The sequence below is a fragment of the Amphiura filiformis genome, chromosome 12 (genome assembly GCF_039555335.1).
Source record: "Amphiura filiformis chromosome 12, Afil_fr2py, whole genome shotgun sequence".
NCBI lineage: Eukaryota > Metazoa > Echinodermata > Ophiuroidea > Amphilepidida > Amphiuridae > Amphiura > Amphiura filiformis.
Window position 1 is genome coordinate 5,721,925 of NC_092639.1, and position 19,215 is coordinate 5,741,139.

General features: G+C 38.4%; 1 protein-coding gene across 1 annotated transcript; it reads right to left on the reverse strand.

Moving 5' to 3' along the window:
* Window positions 1-235: 235 nt before the first annotated feature.
* Window positions 236-16,913, reverse strand: LOC140165702 (delta-aminolevulinic acid dehydratase-like). The gene is made up of 9 exons (XM_072189011.1): window positions 16,679-16,913; window positions 10,665-10,812; window positions 9,073-9,208; window positions 7,493-7,576; window positions 6,191-6,279; window positions 5,149-5,292; window positions 4,193-4,279; window positions 2,460-2,589; window positions 236-904 (listed from the first exon to the last, which is right to left on the reverse strand). Exons 1-9 carry the CDS (start codon window positions 16,798-16,800, stop codon window positions 840-842), a joined length of 1,005 nt encoding a protein of 334 aa, XP_072045112.1. The 5' UTR covers window positions 16,801-16,913; the 3' UTR covers window positions 236-839.
* Window positions 16,914-19,215: the final 2,302 nt, after the last annotated feature.

A 19,215-nucleotide genomic window follows, 5' to 3' on the forward strand; every position in this document is an offset into this window, starting at 1 on the left:
ACGCCTCGTCAATATTTTAAAACTCATAGCTCGACTAATAAATATGGGCTCAGCCGATCCAATTTTATATCATTCCTACACCTCAATGGCAGCCATATTTGGGTCCCTGTCGGCTCCATCTCACCTAAAATGTGAAATGATGCAGCCTTAGAGGGAATTTTAAACTGCATTCTATCACCCGTGTTACACGTAGACAAAAGAATGATGACAGTTTACAACACAAAAGAATCTAACATCGAATTTTAAGCGGCTTTAATCCACCCAATTGGGCAGTCACACCACCAGTTTGGTGCTGCGGGGACCCAGTCAATGGCCGACCAAATCCTGACCATGACTTGGCTCGTTGGATTCGTCTATACATAATTTAATCAACCTACGGAGGTACAGTGAATAAAATCAGCTGCATAATATATTATGTCCGACATCACATTTGACTATTTCTTTGAGATATCCTGAACTGATTTGGAAAGTCAATATTATATTCAGAATCCTTCAATATTTCAGTCAAGGCATGTGGTCCATGTAAGACACTTGTTGACACCCTTTTGACACTTCCTTCACACAAAGTGCATCAATATGCCGTCAGTAAAGTCATACTCCTTGCTCACAGTCGGGCTAACAGTACATAGCGGCTATCACATGGCAGCCATCTTGGATATGCGTGTGAGGGAAACATAATATAATTACTTCATAAAGATTTCAAATTACCAATCCTGATTTCTAAAAGCAATTTTAAAATTAGTGAATGTCAAAGATGGCCGTTCATAACATGGTGGCCATCTTGGATGCGCAAGGAAGGAAATACTCCCATTTATGGTTGTGTGCAGGAAGTGTTAACATTATGAATCCTCTCTCAGCCAATCAAGAAGCAGTGGTGTATAATATGTGATGATGATATCAGCACCTGAAACAGAAAATTAAAAGACATTTGAATTACAAAAATGATCAATATCACTTATTCCACCATTTGGGAGATTATATGTGACGTGTCATGTTAAAAGCAGACACTTTTGGGCAGGATCGTAAATGGAGAAATAGCCAAAAATCTGCCTGGGTGATTTTTTCACAATTTGGGTTTGTTTTGCGAATTTGTGATGTTATTAATGTTAAAAATATTGTCTGATAGTTTCAGACTGGAATATAACTGGCATCTTGTATTTTTTGAGACATTTTTCAAGGTAATTCCTACTCTCAACATTGTCAATAATATTTTAAAGGCCGATATCTCAATTTCCAATTTTATATTACCATAACTTACGAACTCATTATCTTCGCTTAGGAATGTCTGATTTCATTGGGGAAAATGGCGTTATGGAGCAAAATATCTCTATATTTAAGATATGTAAAAACCTCAAAATTTATAACCTGCCCAAAAGTGTCTGATTTTGACATGACACGTCACATATACATTAAGGCCAATATTTAGGATGTTTTGCATGCTCTTTACCTTTGCAATAAGCACAGTGGCAATTTTGCCACAGCTTGTTTCCTCCTGTGCCAGAAATATTACCACTGCAACAAAATGTCAAGAAGAACAAAGCAACTAATAAAATTTTGCCTGCACTCTTATTCTATTGCAGGCAAGATTTCAGCTTAGCGAGAGCAAGGTTGCACTTTTTACATTTTTTCTGCACTGAGCATGTGATGTTTTGATGTACTTTAACTTTTAATGGGATGCATAGAGTATTGAAATTTTGTTTTTATGAAATGACTGCACCAAGTATTCATGATCTGAACTTTTATGTATGAATTATTTTTTAATATGCTGTGAGGTAAGAAGAAGAGTTTGAGGTGTTGGAAAGCTGTCATGTGTTAGCAAGTAATACAAGGTGTTCCTTTGAAGAAGGGGATTAAGTTACAACAACAACATATAGCTACACACAGCATTTGCCACTTAATTGCAGAAAATACACATAATGATGATAGAATTGATACAGCTTGGAGCGCATTTTCAATTAAAGCCATATTATAACATTTCTGTAAAAATAGATTAGTATTTATTTTCCATAAAATGTTAGCTTTTACTGTCAGATATGTCCCTTTTAATTTTGAGCCGAACAAGTGAGGTAAAGCATAGAAAATTGGAATTTACTACTAGCGCCCATGCATGTTACTCCTTGGTTGTAACACGGCACGATCGTCGGGGTGTGTGTGTGTGTATGTGTATCCCGCACGTTGTGTACGTACTGTACATACGTGTTCGACTAATATTTCCATTGTAATGATAAAACGCCGGTTCCATCGTTTTATTCAAAATCTCGTATTTTGACAAAACTACAGCACCTAAAGTCTTGATTTTTGCAGAGTATCTTTATTGACTAAAGTACATTACAATTGTGTAAAAACCAGAATTTAAAAAAATTTGAGGGCGTTCTCCTCAGCAAATGTTATAATATGGTTTTAAATGATTTCAGTTATGATTGGACAAATGAAAAAATAAAATAAATAAAATAACTCACCAGCTCGCCTCATAGCTGTCATTGATTCCATAACTACTGCCTTCAGTTCAAATGCTCCATGTTGGCTTGCATGGTATAACATAGCATATTCCCCTGATACATGGTATACAGCTAATGGTAGGTCTGGGTACTAGGAAATCAACAAAAATAATAACAAAATTTAGTTAAATATATACATAGCGGGCAAAGTAGTCGATTCTGGTTCTCCATCGGCTTTCATAGGATGTATGTCAAGATGGTGGCTTTGGGGGAACTAATTATAAGGCCCTGTAATTTTTTTTTTCAGGTAATCAGGTAATTTGGAGCTGATTAAAATGTTTTGGCAAATCCCTTTTAAGCATAGTCCTTGCGTAATGCGTGAAATGTCAAACATGCCAACCTACCAAAGTCAGAATGAGGGACATTGAGACCAAAACCTTGTACATGTACACAAACCAGGTACCAACAAATTCAAAGACTTACGGTGTGCAATACTTTCAGAATTCAGAGAAGGTTTTGCAGGTCTGAATTTATCACAATGGACTAAAGAGAATGCTATAGCAAATTTTAAAGAGATATTTTCATCATTTTCTGTTGTTCTTACATTTAAATTTGCCATCACTGAAATTTTCAGAAAACAGGACTGTCCCTCATTTTCACTTTGGTAATCCCCAAATGAGGGACAGTCCCTCAAAATGAGGGACAGTTGGCAGGTCTGCATTTGTAAGATCTTGTGCAAAATAATAAGCCATGGATGGTTAGTAGTACACTTAATTTGTAAAAAGGATTTGGCAAAACATTTCACAAAAGATGGTGGCTGACAGTAGTTTTGAATAGTTTTGCACTTGACAATTAATGGCTCAGCATTATAATTCCACAAGGTGGGTGCATATGGGTAAAATGAGTCTTTGGTATTGAAAGAGTCTGCAGAAGAGAGAGTATCAAGAGTAGAGCTGTAACAGTTGTTAAGGTTCTGGTGATTGGGTCTGGGATGAGGTTTGTAAGGATTTGAAGAAGCACATATAGGGAGTTGCAAATCTTGTCGAGATGGCAAATAATGTCTCGGTATTTAGCCAGGAGAGGGAGATTAGCACTGAGCAGGAGGTCATCATTGGAAAGATTCCAAGATGGCCGGGCAGCAAAACGCTGGGCATTCAGATTCCAACCTGTTGCTCAGAGTGCTAATAAGGGGCTGGTGCCAGGTGATGCTCCCATACTCCAGGACTCGCCAGACCAGAGTATAAAGTAAGTGGTAGGTGAATTGGAGTTGAAGGACCTGTGGATATATCCATTGATTTTTCTGGTTTTCTTGCAGATATGCTCAATGTGGATGTTTCAGGATAAATGGCTACATATATTATGTGCATGCTGAGGAATTTGACATACAAAACCCAGTAGATGTGGCATTTAAGACAGCAACATCACCATATGCTAATTAAGGTCAGGGGTTATGGTTAGGGGTTATATTTAAAATGCCACATTTACCCAAAACCCTTTTGATAACTTAGTTATTCATGGTGAGCTGTAAATTTGGTAAAATGTCATTTTTGGTGGAAATTACCGTTAGTTTGGTCTTGCTGGTATTGGTCATCAGAGTCAATATCATCATTGCTGGGCACAGGTTTGTAAAAGGTTGTGTCTCCTGCATGAAGCACACACTTGACCACAAATAACATCCATTTGTATTGAAACAAGATTATAACATAGCTCAAGCTAACCAGGGTTAGTATTTATATTTTTATCCTTATCCTTACCTTGTCTTTAACTTGTCTGACAATATCAAGATACGGCATGCCTGGTTTGACCATCAACATGTCTGCTCCTTCAGCGACATCACGATCCTGTTGTATCACAAAAGCATAATCATGATAATTTATTACCAGAAGACTAAAGTTGCCATCACAATTTGTATTATTTTAGCAATGGTAGCAATAATATAAAATACAATTTTAGCAATAGTATTTTCAATACAAAACAGGAATTCCGATTGCTTGATAAAAACACAATTTTCTGATTGACTGACACACACTAGAAATGATTGTGAATGACAACCAATTCAACAACTCTTCCTATACCTTTGTACAGGAGTCAACCATTGTTAATCTGTGATGAGTCCACACTTGTACAGTAGCGTATACAAATGAACGTATGCGCGAATACGCGTTACGTGTGAGCGGATAAATTTGTCATGTCTGGAACCTGTGTACGCATACACACTTACAAGCTAAATTCCGTATTTTTTGGAGGTAGCGGCTAAACATTGCCGCTTTATTCTGTAGTTTATTGCTGAAATCACCAATCGTTTTGCAAGGCAAGTAGCAATTATTAACTGACATTTCTCATGAAATAATCCTTTGAATTATATGGTCTTTAGCTTGTTTTCGTTGTTCATCACCATTTAACAACTTACTTGTGTCCGGCCCGTCTGCGTGATTTACTTAGCTCGGGCAGCTAAAGCTGCCCTCGCCAAGTAAACCATAGACGACGCGGGCGCATCATTCTTAAACGGTGTTGTTTAACAACTCACGTCCGGCGCATCTGCGTGGTTTACTTCGCTCAGGCTGCCCTCGCGAAGTAAAGCATACAGATGACGCGGATGCATCGTTGTTAAACAGTGATAAACAACGGTGAAACATGATTGAATCCCTATAATTAACCCTTTTTTGCATAAAAAGTGAAAGATGAGAAACTCCAATGATTCTGAACTCACCACAGCTCTACTTGCTAACCCTCTGGATCCAGGAGGTAGTTGATAGCATTTGCGATCACCAGAGGAAGGCGCTGATTTGGCAGCTGAGCGAAATGGTCCATAAAAATTAGAGGCAAATTTAGCACTGTAACTCATCACTGCTACCTATAAAATATATGAATGTAAGATAATCATTATCCCACCTCAGAGGGCTGAATTTATGATATAAATTTGGATTGCAAATAATAATGCATAATTCTAAACAGTGAACAGTTGTGAGCAGTATATAGTTGTTTTTAGGTGTTTGTTTATGCAAATGTATTTGTATTGTCTATCCAACTTGGGATATACATGAGGCTAAACTAATTCCCTGTAATTGGGGGGTAATGACGACATACCACCCACTTGATATTACCAGTTTATGTTAATGCCTTTATACTATGCAAGTGGAGGTAAAAAGCATGTTTAAAACAATTTACAGGTTAATAGGGGATAGTGTGTAAACTTACGGTGTATGCAGTCTGCACTTGGAAAGGAAAAACAGGTCGGTGTGTGTGGGGTACGCATGAGGGGGTGGTTGTGTCATAGTATTAACTTCAAGATTAAGTAATACTTTAGTGGGGAAACATAATTATGTGACCTGCTGCTACAAATTGATCACAAAGTTGCATGTTGGGAGTTTTGAGACGTTCCAATTATTGATTTATTGAGTTGCTGTTCTTTGTTTGAAGACACCTGTATTGGCTGTGTTATGTCCTTTGTGAATGGGGACAGAATTGAATACAAAGTACAGCATATTATGTCCCCATTCACAAAGGACATACCATTAACTATATAGGTGTCTTCAAATAAAAAACAGCAACCGAACAATTAGAACGCCTCTAAACTGCCAACTTGCGACCTTACGCTCATTTCATGGGAGCGGGCCACATATCTTTAGCAATAAGGAAAAGAAGATGGTTAAATCTAAGTATTCTGCAAGGAAAGGTGCAAATAAAAGTCTGTTCTTTCATACCATGGTGACGTAAACCACGGGTGCACATGACATGCATCAAAACCTTACCTTACTGCCCAGACCATGTGAATGTAATATCTGTTTGATAGCTCCTATTCTCCCATCCATCATATCAGATGGAGCAATTATATCGCATCCTACAATGAAAGCAAATAATGGTTTAGATATATCAGATCTGAAGGGAGCACAGTGGCTGAGTGAAACAGGCTCCGACTCATAATCGCAAGGTTGCAGGTTCGAGCCCCGGCGACACCATCGTGTTGTGCCCTTGAGTAAGGCTCTTTATCTTGATTACTCCTCTCCACCCAAGTGTATAAATGGGTACCGGCATTCTTAAATGCTGGAAAGGTAACAGACTCGCTGTGGAGGAGGTGTGGCGATCCCCTCACAGCAATATTTCACGGTGAAGTCTGGCCTAATCGCTAACAAAAACTCCTTTACCTTTTAACTTTTTTTTATGTGATCTTGGTCTTCTTTAACTGTGATTCTTGTACACTTACAAAAACTCTGCGTCCGATCGGACGCACAACTGTAAAACCTGGTCGGGAAATGTGCGTCTTACAAAATTTTTGTGCATCCGTACATGTTGATGTGTTGGGCAACATTCAGGGAATACAATTTTACAAAGCTCCCAATTGCCGATATTGCATTGCATTACATCGCAGTTTGATACAAATATTTGACCATTTCCATTTTCCTGATGAGATTTTAAAGATTTATGTAAACATTATTGTCAATAACAAATTACGTGAATGCAAACTTGCTGACACTGTACGATAGTTTAGAAAGTTGTATTTTTACTCTCGTTTCTTACAGTTGTCCACACACCCCAGCTGCCTTAAGAATTTTCATTGACTGGTTGGTTGACCCTGGAAGTTGTTCGCAAAGTGGGAGTGGTTAAATATGAAAGGTCAATAACTTGTTTACTGATTGGTCCATTGGTCTATATGTTGCTAATATATTCATTTATGCACGATGCAGGTTTACAAAATAATAAAAATATTCATTTTATTTCATAGAAAGTAGATTGAGTAATCTTATACTTGAATCAATTTGCGTCGGACTGGATGCAACGGGTTGGTAAATTTGTTGAACGTTGCGTCCCAGTAATACAATTTTGCATCTGGACGCAAGAATTTTTTGTGCAAATAGAGAGCTCCCTCCTCTGAAATCCCAACAAGAATTAAGGTTCTGTGTCCTTATTTGTTGGTGGGAATTTTACGGGAGGGCACTTTTAGGTTGTGCCTAAAATTCCATTATGTCAAGGGAGCCCATAGCACCATTAGGCGAATTTTTACAGTAGCCCATTGTGTGTGTGTCCTGGGAAGGCAAACCAACTGAAGTACTTACCAGCCTGTGCATAGCTCAGGGCAACTTCAGCTAACCTCTTACAACTTTCAGCATTGTGAATGGTGCCATCTGGTCTCAATATGCCTGATTTGGAAAAGAAGAATGAGAACAAGAAGTATCTAGATTTTATGTCCAAGTTACTACAAGTATCAAAGTGCTGGAATTTGTTTGAAATCATTGCTTTGTCATTGACGGAGCTACCCTAGCTACATAAAAATATTTTAAAGTTATAAACAGCCTAATTTAGACTGATAAGTGATATAAAGAAAACATAAAAAAATTGCCCTATCCCATTTGACTACTACAGTTGAAGTGTTTCTTAATGCGTTCAACAGCAATTTGACTGCCATACGGACGTTTTGTGTATGTTGTGAAGTTTCAACTCTCTTACAATCAATGTAATGACAGCTATACCAAGATGATTTTGATGTTATTTACATGTAAGGAGCATTTGTTTACCATATTTCATTTCATTATAAATTCAATAAAATCAGATTAATACAAGTTAAGAAAGTTCATGGGATGCTACTTATGGAGGGGTCGCTAGGTCAAATACAGTACTTGGCTTATCAGAATCCTGTTTGTAGTTGCTGTTTTTGTTTGTTTGTTTGTTTGTTTGTTTGTTTCTTATCTTGCATATGTCTGCAATTTGCATAAACTGTCTCCAATTTATTTATATGACCTGCTAACATGAAATGAGGGTACATTTGCAAATTAGAAGTTTCAAGACATTGTGGCTGCTGAGTTGATGTTCTTTGTTTGCCGTGCACCTGTACAAGCCAGTAGTATGTCCTTTGTGAATGGCCCATTGTTCCCCCACTCACAAAGAACATACAGACATACTATTGACTTCAATAGGTGCGTGTAAAACAAAGAACACCAATGCAGCAGCCAGGATGTTTAAAAACTACCAACTTGCGACAGACTTTATGCTCATTTCACAGTAGCAAGTCAAATACGCTTACCACTAGCTCGAGATACTCTAGCTAAAATACAGGTTTACATTTACTATCTTACATTATCTTGCTGTATTTCAGCTAGAGCTCCAAACGACAAGCTTCCGGGTTTTTTGGAGAACAATACTGTTACGTAAGATGAAGAAGAAACCGCCTCGGAGCCCGCCCTACTCATTATTTCATTGTACTTATTGCAATTTGCCTCCACACATTACGTAATCAACACAAAGCTTTTGTGAGGATTAGTGAGTGGATAAGAAATTGACAGTGGAGGATACGAAGGACACGCCGATTGTTAGTTGTCAATCATGAATTGCCGCAACGTATTAATATTTTACTGCATGGCATTCCGCAAAACACCAAGACAAATTATGCCGTATTTTTCCAAAGATCATCTCATATGAAGTAAGCTGAATGCGATCTGTACTTTTGTAACATTCCGATCGCTTTTGATCACCTATTATCGGCGAATTTGCTTGAAAACACGTGAGTTCATGTTGTGTAAACATAATTAGCAGAGACACAAATGAAATTACGATGCAATACAATGCAATTTGAATGCGCAGCAGATCTATAGAAATAACGTTGCCCGGTTTTATGCAGAATTAGACCCTGTCTGCTTACCACAGTGTCCATGGTCAGTGTATGCACACAGACAAAGGTCACAAGCAATCTGAAGCTGTGGAAAACATTTGCGTAGGGTTTTGATAGCCCCAATGACAGGTGAGGATTGCGAATCAGCATTGCATCCACGATCATCCTGTTATAAAGAAAAAAATTAAACAACCTTTATATCAAAATGATCGTAACACTCTTTTAAAGACAAAATGGCAAAGTTTGTAACATTTATTGTAAAGCAGCAGTTCCTAATTAATGGCAAATGGATTCTACACCATTAAAAAAAATGAAGTCCATTATGGGTACTGAGACCATTGTTAATCAACATAGGCTTAGGAACTGGTGCGGGGGCTGGAATAGCTTTCAGCCCCCCAATAATCCTAGGTGAAGTTAAAAAAGTGATAAAATTGAGGGAAAATTGGTGTTTTTGACCTATATTTTGCAAAATTTTCTGACTCAAGGGCCCACCAAAACTTTCAGTCCCCCCCCCATGTTGAAAATCTCCCTAAGCCAATGATCAATATTTGACATGGAACATGCTAAAAATGTATTAAATTCATTTTGTAATTATGTTCAAATTTACTTTCAGATACACACTGTTGGCAACTGACTCCAAGCATGCCTGGTAGTACACTTGACTTCTTGTTTGGATCTGTAATACTTGTTTATTGAAAAAAGATTTTATCCCCATGAGAACTACCTGCCGATTGGACAAAATGAATATTGTGTCGAATTTTGAACCAATCAAGGAGGGTATTTAATAAGGTCATCTGCAAATGCAAGTTTGACCATGAAAGGTTTAAGGGGGTACTACACCCCTGGCCAATGTTGTGCCTATTTTTGCATTTTTCTCAAAAATTATAGCACATTGGTGACAGGTAAGATATGTATATTATAGGGTCAAGGACTACAACTACTGTACTGAAAATTCAGCAACTCAAAGCAAGTAGTTATTGATTTATTGATCAAATAGTGGTTTTCCTCATTTTTGACTGTAACTCCACAACTGTTGTCTGTGCTGAAATAAAAATTTCCAGTGCAGTAGTTGTAGTCCTTGCCCCTATAATATATATATCTTACTTGTCCCCAATGCGCTATAATTTTTGAGAAAAATGCAAAAATAGGCACAAAATTGGACAGGGGTGTAGTACCCCCTTAAGGCCTAGCTAGTCATAATTGGCACTGAATAAAATGAGCATTTCAAGTTATCAACCAATCAGAAATGCTGTTAGATAACCAGTAGTGTCCAGGGGTAAAGGATAAAACACAAGTTTGTTTTCTGTAGCTGGCCCCAGGCAGCACACATTTCATTTTTGGGAGTATTTTTTATCAAATTTCTGTATTTTTATTTGAGAAATCCAGAAATATTATATTTTCAAGCCAAAAATTATGACAACTGTTTTTTAAAGATCGTTTCTCAAGCAATATGACATCACTAAATATGCTATGAAATCAATTTATACTTGAAAACTACCGTTCAAGTTTCGCACCTAACATACTCTGCACTGATTTGATGTTACATTTACCATAAAAGAAACATTTTGCATTTCGGTTTTAAGTTGTTTTATATTAGCCTTAATTAATGAAGCATCTTTTACCTTGCCTAGTTCAGACAAGACACCAAACAGCAAGACAGTTTTAAGACCTTTTTCAATAAGTGGTTGTAAGAATGCTTGTAGTCTACCGATTCCCAGTCTGCTCTGCCCAGGCATGGCATCAATGGCTTCCTCTCCATCAGGGTTCTCTCTAAAAATACAACACAAGATTTCACAGCAAGTTAACTATTAACAACCCATCTCTCATAATTACATCATCACATATGAATTCATGATTTTGGGGTTGAATATATTTTCATACATACACGCTATTTAACAGCGCGCGTGATTGGTCGAGAGCCGCCCGGTGTCCCGGATGTGCGATCCCCGGGTAAGGAAAATCATGTTTTTTAACATTGTTACTGGTAATTTTTTGTTATTATTTTGATGTTGATGTTTATGCCCTCGGGCCGCAAGCGACCCCTCGGGCATAAACAACCGTTTAGTCATGAAAATATATGAATGAACCCCTAATTCATGACTATGCCCGAGGGGCAACTTGCGGCCTGAGGGCATATTTACAACAGTGCGCAAGATTAGTCGAGAGCCGCGCATAAACAATGTTAATGCCTGGCAGCCTGGTGGCCCGGATGTTCGATCGTGGGGACTGGGGGTATAGGGAAAATGAAGGAAAATCATGTTTTTTGATAATTTTACAAAATTAAATGTGCACAAATTGAAGTGGAGTGAATTACAAAATATCCAGTTAAAGTTGGACATATTGGGATTAACTGGAGTTGGAATCGAGTGAGGAAAGAAGGACTTTTAAAAGTAATCTTAGAAAGTTTGTCTGAACAGAAAAAAAAGAAACTAAAATAACACAAAAAACAACCTTATTTAAGTTTTAAGTCAGTTTCAGAGCTGGTGCCTTTACCGTGCATTGTGTGCTCTCATTCAAAATACATGGTATCTCGTACTCGTGGACAAATAACAAAATTGGGTATCACAGCAAAGGACTCATTAAATTAAACAGTAGTCGTGACTATTGAGTGTGGCATTTTATTAGAATCTTTCAATAATGGGAAAGTTCGACTTGCATAAATATTGATTCTTTGCTCTATTGCACTTTATTTGACTCACCCTGTAGCTGACCTACCAAAATAGACGGCAGCTTCCAACTCTAGCTTTGAATGCGTAACTATTGTGTGCAAATTTGAAGCTACATGTAGAGTTCACGAGTAATATCCAAGTATATCCTCAATCCAGGCCACCAATAACAAACAATGGATTTGATCCTATTGTGTCGTCATTGATAGTACAAATTTATGTAGTTATTAATGCTCTATCAATAGACAATACCATTCTTGTTGAACTCATCAATTTTGTTGCCTTTCCTTTAATTAGCTTTACTGTATATGCTCTTAAGTTAAAGGGGCATTTCATGATCCCGCAGCCTCATCCCCCCACTTTTCCCAAAAAAAAGTTGAGATTTTTACACCACTGGAAACCTCTGGCTACATAATGTTTATGTACCAAATATTTCTTGCTGATTAATTCGTTTAGCAAAAATATCACCAAATTTGAATTTCGTTCTGGTGTACCAGAACGAAATTACAACACATTGTCTATGGAGCAGTGTATTAAATACACATAATTATGCATAACTCACAAACGCAAAATCGGAATCAACTGACATTTTGGAAATAAGCTTTTTTCGTGGATATCTACTGAAAAGTGTCATAAAAAGAGGATGCTAGGATCACGAAATCCTATGTATCTGTATCTATATCTGTAGGTATACTATACAACACTCCCAATGCTGGAGCCAGGCGTATAGGGTAGTGTGCGCATACGGAGTGAAAAGTTAGTCTTGGCGAAGGTGCTGAAGCACGGCTTCCTTGAAACTTGTTGGCTCAGTTATCTGCGTAATAGAATACGGCAAGTTGTTCCAGTCTTTGAATGTTTTTGGCAGGTAGGAATACTTGTGGCAATCTTTGGTGCTGGTTATTATTTGATAGGCTGCTGGATGTGTAATTGTGTATGCCGCGATTGACGTGGGTTTGGTCTGAGCAAGTGATCCACCGGCAGAGCCAGGAGGCCCTCTCTGGCTTTCTGGAAGTATTGTCAGTCTGTTTGCATGGCGCCTGTTTTGAAGGGTGTCCCAACCCAAGTCTTTGATGAGGTTTGTGATGCTCGTTTTCCTGTCATAGGTATTTGTGGTGAACCTTGCAGCTCTTTTTTGGATTTTTTCCAATTTATTTATGAGATCTTTTTGGTGTGGGTCCCACACTGCGTTAGAATACTCAAGTATTGGTCTAACGAGTGACATGTATGCAGTTTGTTTGAGTGGTTTGGGGCAGGAATGTAAATTTGGCCTAATGAAGCCTAGGGATCTGTTAGCAGATGATGTTATGTTGCTTATGTGTTTTGACCATGAAAGATTGTTAGTATATGTTGACGCCAAGATATGGGTGGTTGTCTGTTTCCTCCAGTATGCATTCTCCGATCTTGTAACTGTACATTTTGGGATTTCTGACATGAGTTACCCTCATAACAAAACACTTTTTAATGTTGAAATTCATTTGCCAGTCTTTTTGCCACTTCTCTAGAGTGTTTAAGTCATCTTGGAGAAGGATATGATCGATGTCATTCACAATTTGGCGGTAGACGACACAGTTGTCTGCAAAAAAGTCTGACTTCTGAATTTAGATTATTTGGGAGGTCATTAATGTATGCTAAAAATAACAACGGGCCTAGCACCGTGCCCTGAGGGACGCCAGAACCAACATCTGCCCAGGTCGAGTGTTCTCCACCGACAACGACTCTCTGTTCACGGTGCTTCAGGAAATTTGAAATCCATGCGAGTAAATTATTTCGGATACCATATGAATGAAGTTTTAAAAGAAGACGGTTGTGGGGGACGGTATCGAAGGCTTTCGAAAAGTCCATGATGATCATATCTGTTTGGGATTTCTTAAAAATGAAGTGGCTAGGTCGTTAACGGTAAGGATAAGTTGGGACTCGCATGAATGTTTGTTTCTGAAACCAAATTGTTTGTCTGTTAGGATGGAGTGATTGTCAAAGTGGGTCATGATATGTGAATGGATGATATGCTCAAGAACTTTGCTACAAAATGGCGGTAAGGGACACTGGACGATAGTTGGAGGCATCAGAACGGTCACCTTTTTTAAATATGGGAGAAATATTTGCACGCAGCCAGGATGATGGTATCTCGCCAGTGTCTAAGGATTTCTGGAAAACGGTAGTAAGGGCCGGGGATATCTCCTCAGCAGCAACCTTAAGAACTCTGGCAGAGACACCATCAGGGCCTGAAGCTTTGTGTGGGTTAAGACCAGAAAGAAGCTTACAAACGCCTTCGGACGAAATTTTGAAATCTGGGACAGGTGGAAATGAACTGGGAGGTAGTTGGGGTAAAATGTCTTTCTCCTGTGTGAATACTGAGGCAAATTGAGCATTGAGAATGTTTGCTTTGGTGATGTTATCAGACTCAAGCTTGCCTTTACTTTTCAGCGTGGGGATTCCAGTTGAATCGCTTTTCAGGCATTTGATGTGAGACCAGAATTTTTACTGGACTCCATTACAGATAGAACTAACATATTTTCTGTAGGAATGTCTACTCTCTTTTGAGTGGTTTTATGCACCTCTTGAAACGGCTCAGACTTTCCTCGTTAGGTGACTTACGGTAAGAGTTATAGGCTCTTTGTTTTCTCTTATGTAAACGTTTTATCTTATTACTAATCCATGGTGTCAGGTTTCTTTTGCTGACGTTACGAGAAGGGACATGCTCGTCCATTACAGCATCAACTTTGTTAATGAACTCATCATACAAATCTTCCACTGTACACTGAGAAGTGTCTCTGTTGGAAATGGAATCACTATACTCCTTGAAGTCTGCTTTTATGGCTTCCAGGTTTGCCTTACTCCACATGAAAATTTTGCGTGGATTTTGCTTGGCAATTTTGGGTTTAATGTTGATGGTGAGAACCGGTATGCTATCGTGATCACTAATATCCGGGATCGTAGAGGAATTATCTACCAAGGTGGAATTATTAGTGAGAAAAATGTCCAAAATGTTGTTGATGCGGGTGGGTTCACTGACCATTTGGTCGAATCCAAAGTCAGTAGCTAGATCCAAAAAATGCTTTGATAGCATAGCATACTGATTACTGGGCATTGGGTTTATAAGTTGTCCCAATCTATACCAGGAAAATTGAAGTCTCCTGCCAACCATACATGACCGCCCCTCGGAATCTTACTGAGGGATTCCCGCAGCTGGTCAATGTAATCGGTTGAAGCACCATATATTTGTGATCTATAAAATGCACCAATGGTAATTTGCTTGGTACTTTGTAACTGAATGGAAGCCCAAACAACCTCACAATTTGAATCCAAATCTGTGCGGTGGGTGACAATGAGGTCATCCTTGAATGCAAGGAGAACACCGCCTTTTTTTGGCCTAAAATCACGATCTTTCCTGATGGCAGTATAGCCAGGAGGAAATAGTTCACTACTATTCATAGATGAGTCAAGGTGAGTTTCAGTACCTACTATAATATCAGGTGAATGTTGGTCTATACAACAAGCAAGGTCTGCAGTCTTACTTTTTAGACCTGAAAATTTACAACAAGAACTTTCAGCTTTTGCCTATTGTTACGGCTCTGCTTACGATCCTTGAACTTACTATGGGTTTGTGATGATGAAGCCAAGGGTGAACTTGGGAGTTCGCAGCTGGTATCATTGCAAATGGTACCGTCCTCGGACAAACAGCTGAAACTGTTGGATAGCTCAATATCGCTGTTCTGAAATAGGGAGCTGGAAAAATTTGGTATGCCGCACTGGCAACAAATCCATTCAACTTGGCTACATTCAGCAAGGACATTGTATGTAGCAGTCGACATGCTCATGCATTCGACGTGGAACCAGCCGTGACACTCGTCACAACTTACTGCTCGTTGGTTCCAACGCTGCCTTACCACACAAGACGCAGGGATATTTAGGTGCGTACGGTCCAGGGTTGGGATGTAAGTCCCCGGCTTGCATCATGACCAGAAAAGAAATGGCTACTAAAACCAATTTCATTGGTTGTTTACTTTGGTATAAGCCAATGGATTGAGATTTGTAGCTCAATTGGCTAAGTAAATTTACTATAGGCCTACATGGAAAATGGTTGGTATTGTATGTTGGTGACATGAGGATGTTATTAGGAACATCTAAGATCTCAGGGTCTACATCTAGAGCATGCAAGTTGTTTACTCCAGTACTGTGTAAGTTCATGTAAGTGGAGTACTGATGGGCATATTTGTAAAGCCCAATGAGTATTAATACTCCGTTAACAATGTGTGAACACAACATGATCGACTCTCTGTCTTAAAATCAGCATGATAAGTTGAATCATTCTTTAATCATTCTTTATCAAGTTTATGCTCACCCCTCTGTTGCTGAATGAATTCCCTCTTACATGTACCAGTATACTTACTACTAAACTAGTTCTGAGTTTATTTTTAAGTTTGAGTCTTGTTTACAATCAAATTATCATACTCAGACATATTTAGGTATCCTAGGTGAATTCAAATTTGCCATCAAATTGCATCGTTTTATATATCAAATTAAAGCCCTTGAGTAAACTAAGCCAAAACTGAAAACCTTTTTTTTCATAGCACTTTCCGTAGCAAAGTTACATCTTGTCAAAGATTGACTTTCATCAAAAAGATTCAGCTAGCAAAATTCCCCAAAACGGCATTTCGGGGTGTTTCTAGATCTTAGTCTCATGGCGATGGCAGCTTTTTTTTAATGGAACTGCTATCAAAATCCTCTAAAATTCCATGTGCGACTTGATTATCACCATAAAAAATCATATATTTGGGTCAAGTGAAGTATAGAAAACATATTTATGTAGGTTTCCTTCACCCACCTATTCTCGAAAAAATTCAAATTTCTATGTAAATATGCATTGTGTTGGGGCCCCGGTCTCGGCGAATTCGCTGACTAGTAAATGTGTTAACTAAGGTTTGCCTAGGTTACCTATCATAGTCGTCATGTTTAAATTTTAAGCTTACATAATGAAGAGAGGATAGATGAGGTTTGTAGCATCAATGGAGGTATTCACACACTGCCATGCTCTGCTGACTTCATGACGGTAACCACTGTGAAGTTGGTGACTTATTGGAACTTCTGCCATTACTATAATCACTAAATCTGGAACAACTTCTCTCAGCTTCTGTGTGTTTGTATGCAGTGTCAATGAGTGCAGGAAACAGCTGATTCAGGTCAGAGGTCATTTACTATTTATGTACAGAAAAAGCTGGTACAACTGTTTGGAGCAGAAATATAATCTGATGTTAAAGCAATTAAATCTGTCTTATGTTTGAACATAATTCTCTCTCCTTATCATGCTTAAGTATTGCAGGAAATGAAAGTCATTTTCAGTTTTCTTCTTGTTGTGTTGTTTTAGCAATCTTTCTTTCAATCGCGTCGGTTCCCATCTGGTTCACTACAGTAGACTCATTCCTAGTTTGTGTATACATTGGGACCTCATACAACCAGTGATGCGCGTAACCAGTTTACCAATATCGACGAATACTACACTGCAGTAGAGATTGACAACAAGTCAGAAATATGACCGGATGGCTCAGATTTAGTCATGAAGTTGTCATAAGCTTACCTAAATATTCATTGAGAAGTTCGGAAAAACTTGCCTATGTGCCATCTAAACCTGTATTTCACTCAGTGCAGATGCTGCTTGTGTAGATGTCTAGATGACTGAGTCAGGATCGTGATGTTCGAGACCAGTTACTAAATCAGGTAAAAAAAATCAGTGGCAGTGCTAAAGTCTTATTCAGATTCCCTTTTACAGTTGGAGGGCCATTCAACTTTGACGCGCTATTATTAAACTGTACGCTATGAATACGCACACAACGAAAATTTAAATTTGCTTGGTTTGGGTTGCAGTTTTTAAAGCTTCCAAATTTCTCTCTACAACTCCTAATAGCTATATATTTTATATATAACTACAAGAAAGGCTTTCATTAAGTTTCAACATTCCATATATGTTCACAAAAAATACCGTAACTTTGCAAGGAATATGATATGGGCACATAAACACAAATTTTTGTCATGAATTGAGATAAAAGAGTAAGAAAACTGCATTATTTTAAAAATGGTGCGAGTTCATAAATCAGGAATTTGCATATGATTAGAAACATGGCTTATTATCCTCATATTAAAAAATCAAGATTTTTGGTTGGTTAAGACAAAAACCTGCCGGGATGAAAAGGGTATTTTACAAGACGGAAAAATACCAGTAAACAGTAGGCCATTCGACAACAGCATTGAGAAGGTTCATGCGAGCAGTGTTAAACTGCGCGCGTATTTCACTGAACGCAGATGAATGGCGCGCTTAGGCGCTTAACAAAGTCACGCCGTGTACTGCTCATGGTGTCAAGTCACGCGGTATTGTTATGAAGTTGTTTACTTAATTTTCGTCGATGGGCCTAATCAGGGTAACCAATTTCAACTATTATAACAATTTAGAATTTTAAGTTCAAAATTTGGGACAAAGACTAATCGATAGATAAAGGTTGAAATTACTTGTCTGGCTAAAAATTAGAATGATTAAAGCGTTAAGACAGAAAATATCCGGGTTAGAAGTCCTTAGCAACGAAAATAAATTTGAAGGTAAAGCAAACGCAAAAATCACGAATTCTAACGACAAAAGTAGACAAAATGGAAATCAAGTAGAGAATTGTGAAGATATTTTCTAATAAAACTTATTTGTTAATTGCCCAAGATGATTGACTACACATAATACGATACATTTCAAATCGAAATTTTCCGCGGGAAAAGTAAAAAAGCATACCCAAGAGTGCGACGGTCATTCTTGCCAAGGTCGCGTCCGTTAATAATTTGACCTTTAACGGAAAACGCGCATGATGGCCCTCCGACTGTTTACAAATTAAGCGTACTGCTAGCCGTCCAGCGCGTATTATTTGCACAAGGTCCAATGCACACACTTGACGTCGCGCGCGTATACGCGATGGTTAAGCTGTCAAATGAAATCTGAATAAGACTTTAAACTAGACGTTCGCCTTTTGTATCTCTTTCCTTGTTGGAAAGGTATCTGTATCTGTAGTGTAGCAATACTGCTCAACGCTTCAAGTGAAGCCAGACGAACAGGAACAGGTATAACGTTGAGGAGATAGGAACATGTACAGAAGATCCGGGACCTACTCTGCCATGTTTGGCTGAGTAACGGTACATGAACACGGTCTTTTGTGCCTATGTAAATTAGTCATTGTGTAAAGCTGTGTTTATACCCAGATTGAATCATTGTCGCTAACTACACAAGTTATGTGTGCAATTTTAGAGAATGTTGACCGACAGAGGGTGTCAATATAGGCCTACGTGTCGCTTTTGAAAAACAGCGAATCATGCGCATGCTCAGCAGGCAAATACGACGGCGATTTAGTACACTGACCATGCGTGCGATTCAGGTTTCTCCAAAAGCGATTTAGTATAAATGCATCTTTAGAAATGACCGGCGATTGTGTGTTCTCAAGTGGGTTTTATCATGTTAATTAGTGACCTCGATCAAGCA

Bases quoted from the DNA above. Each gene is read 5' to 3' on its own strand.
- LOC140165702 (XM_072189011.1), bottom strand. From the start codon at position 16,800: ATGGCAGAAGTTCCAATAAGTCACCAACTTCACAGTGGTTACCGTCAT. The intron at 9,209-10,664 runs GTAAAAGATGCT...TCTTTATAACAG, and splicing joins TCTTGTCTGAACTAGGCAAG to GATGATCGTGGATGCAATGC. The intron at 2,590-4,192 runs GTAAGGATAAGG...TTGATTTCCTAG, and splicing joins TCAGACAAGTTAAAGACAAG to TACCCAGACCTACCATTAGC.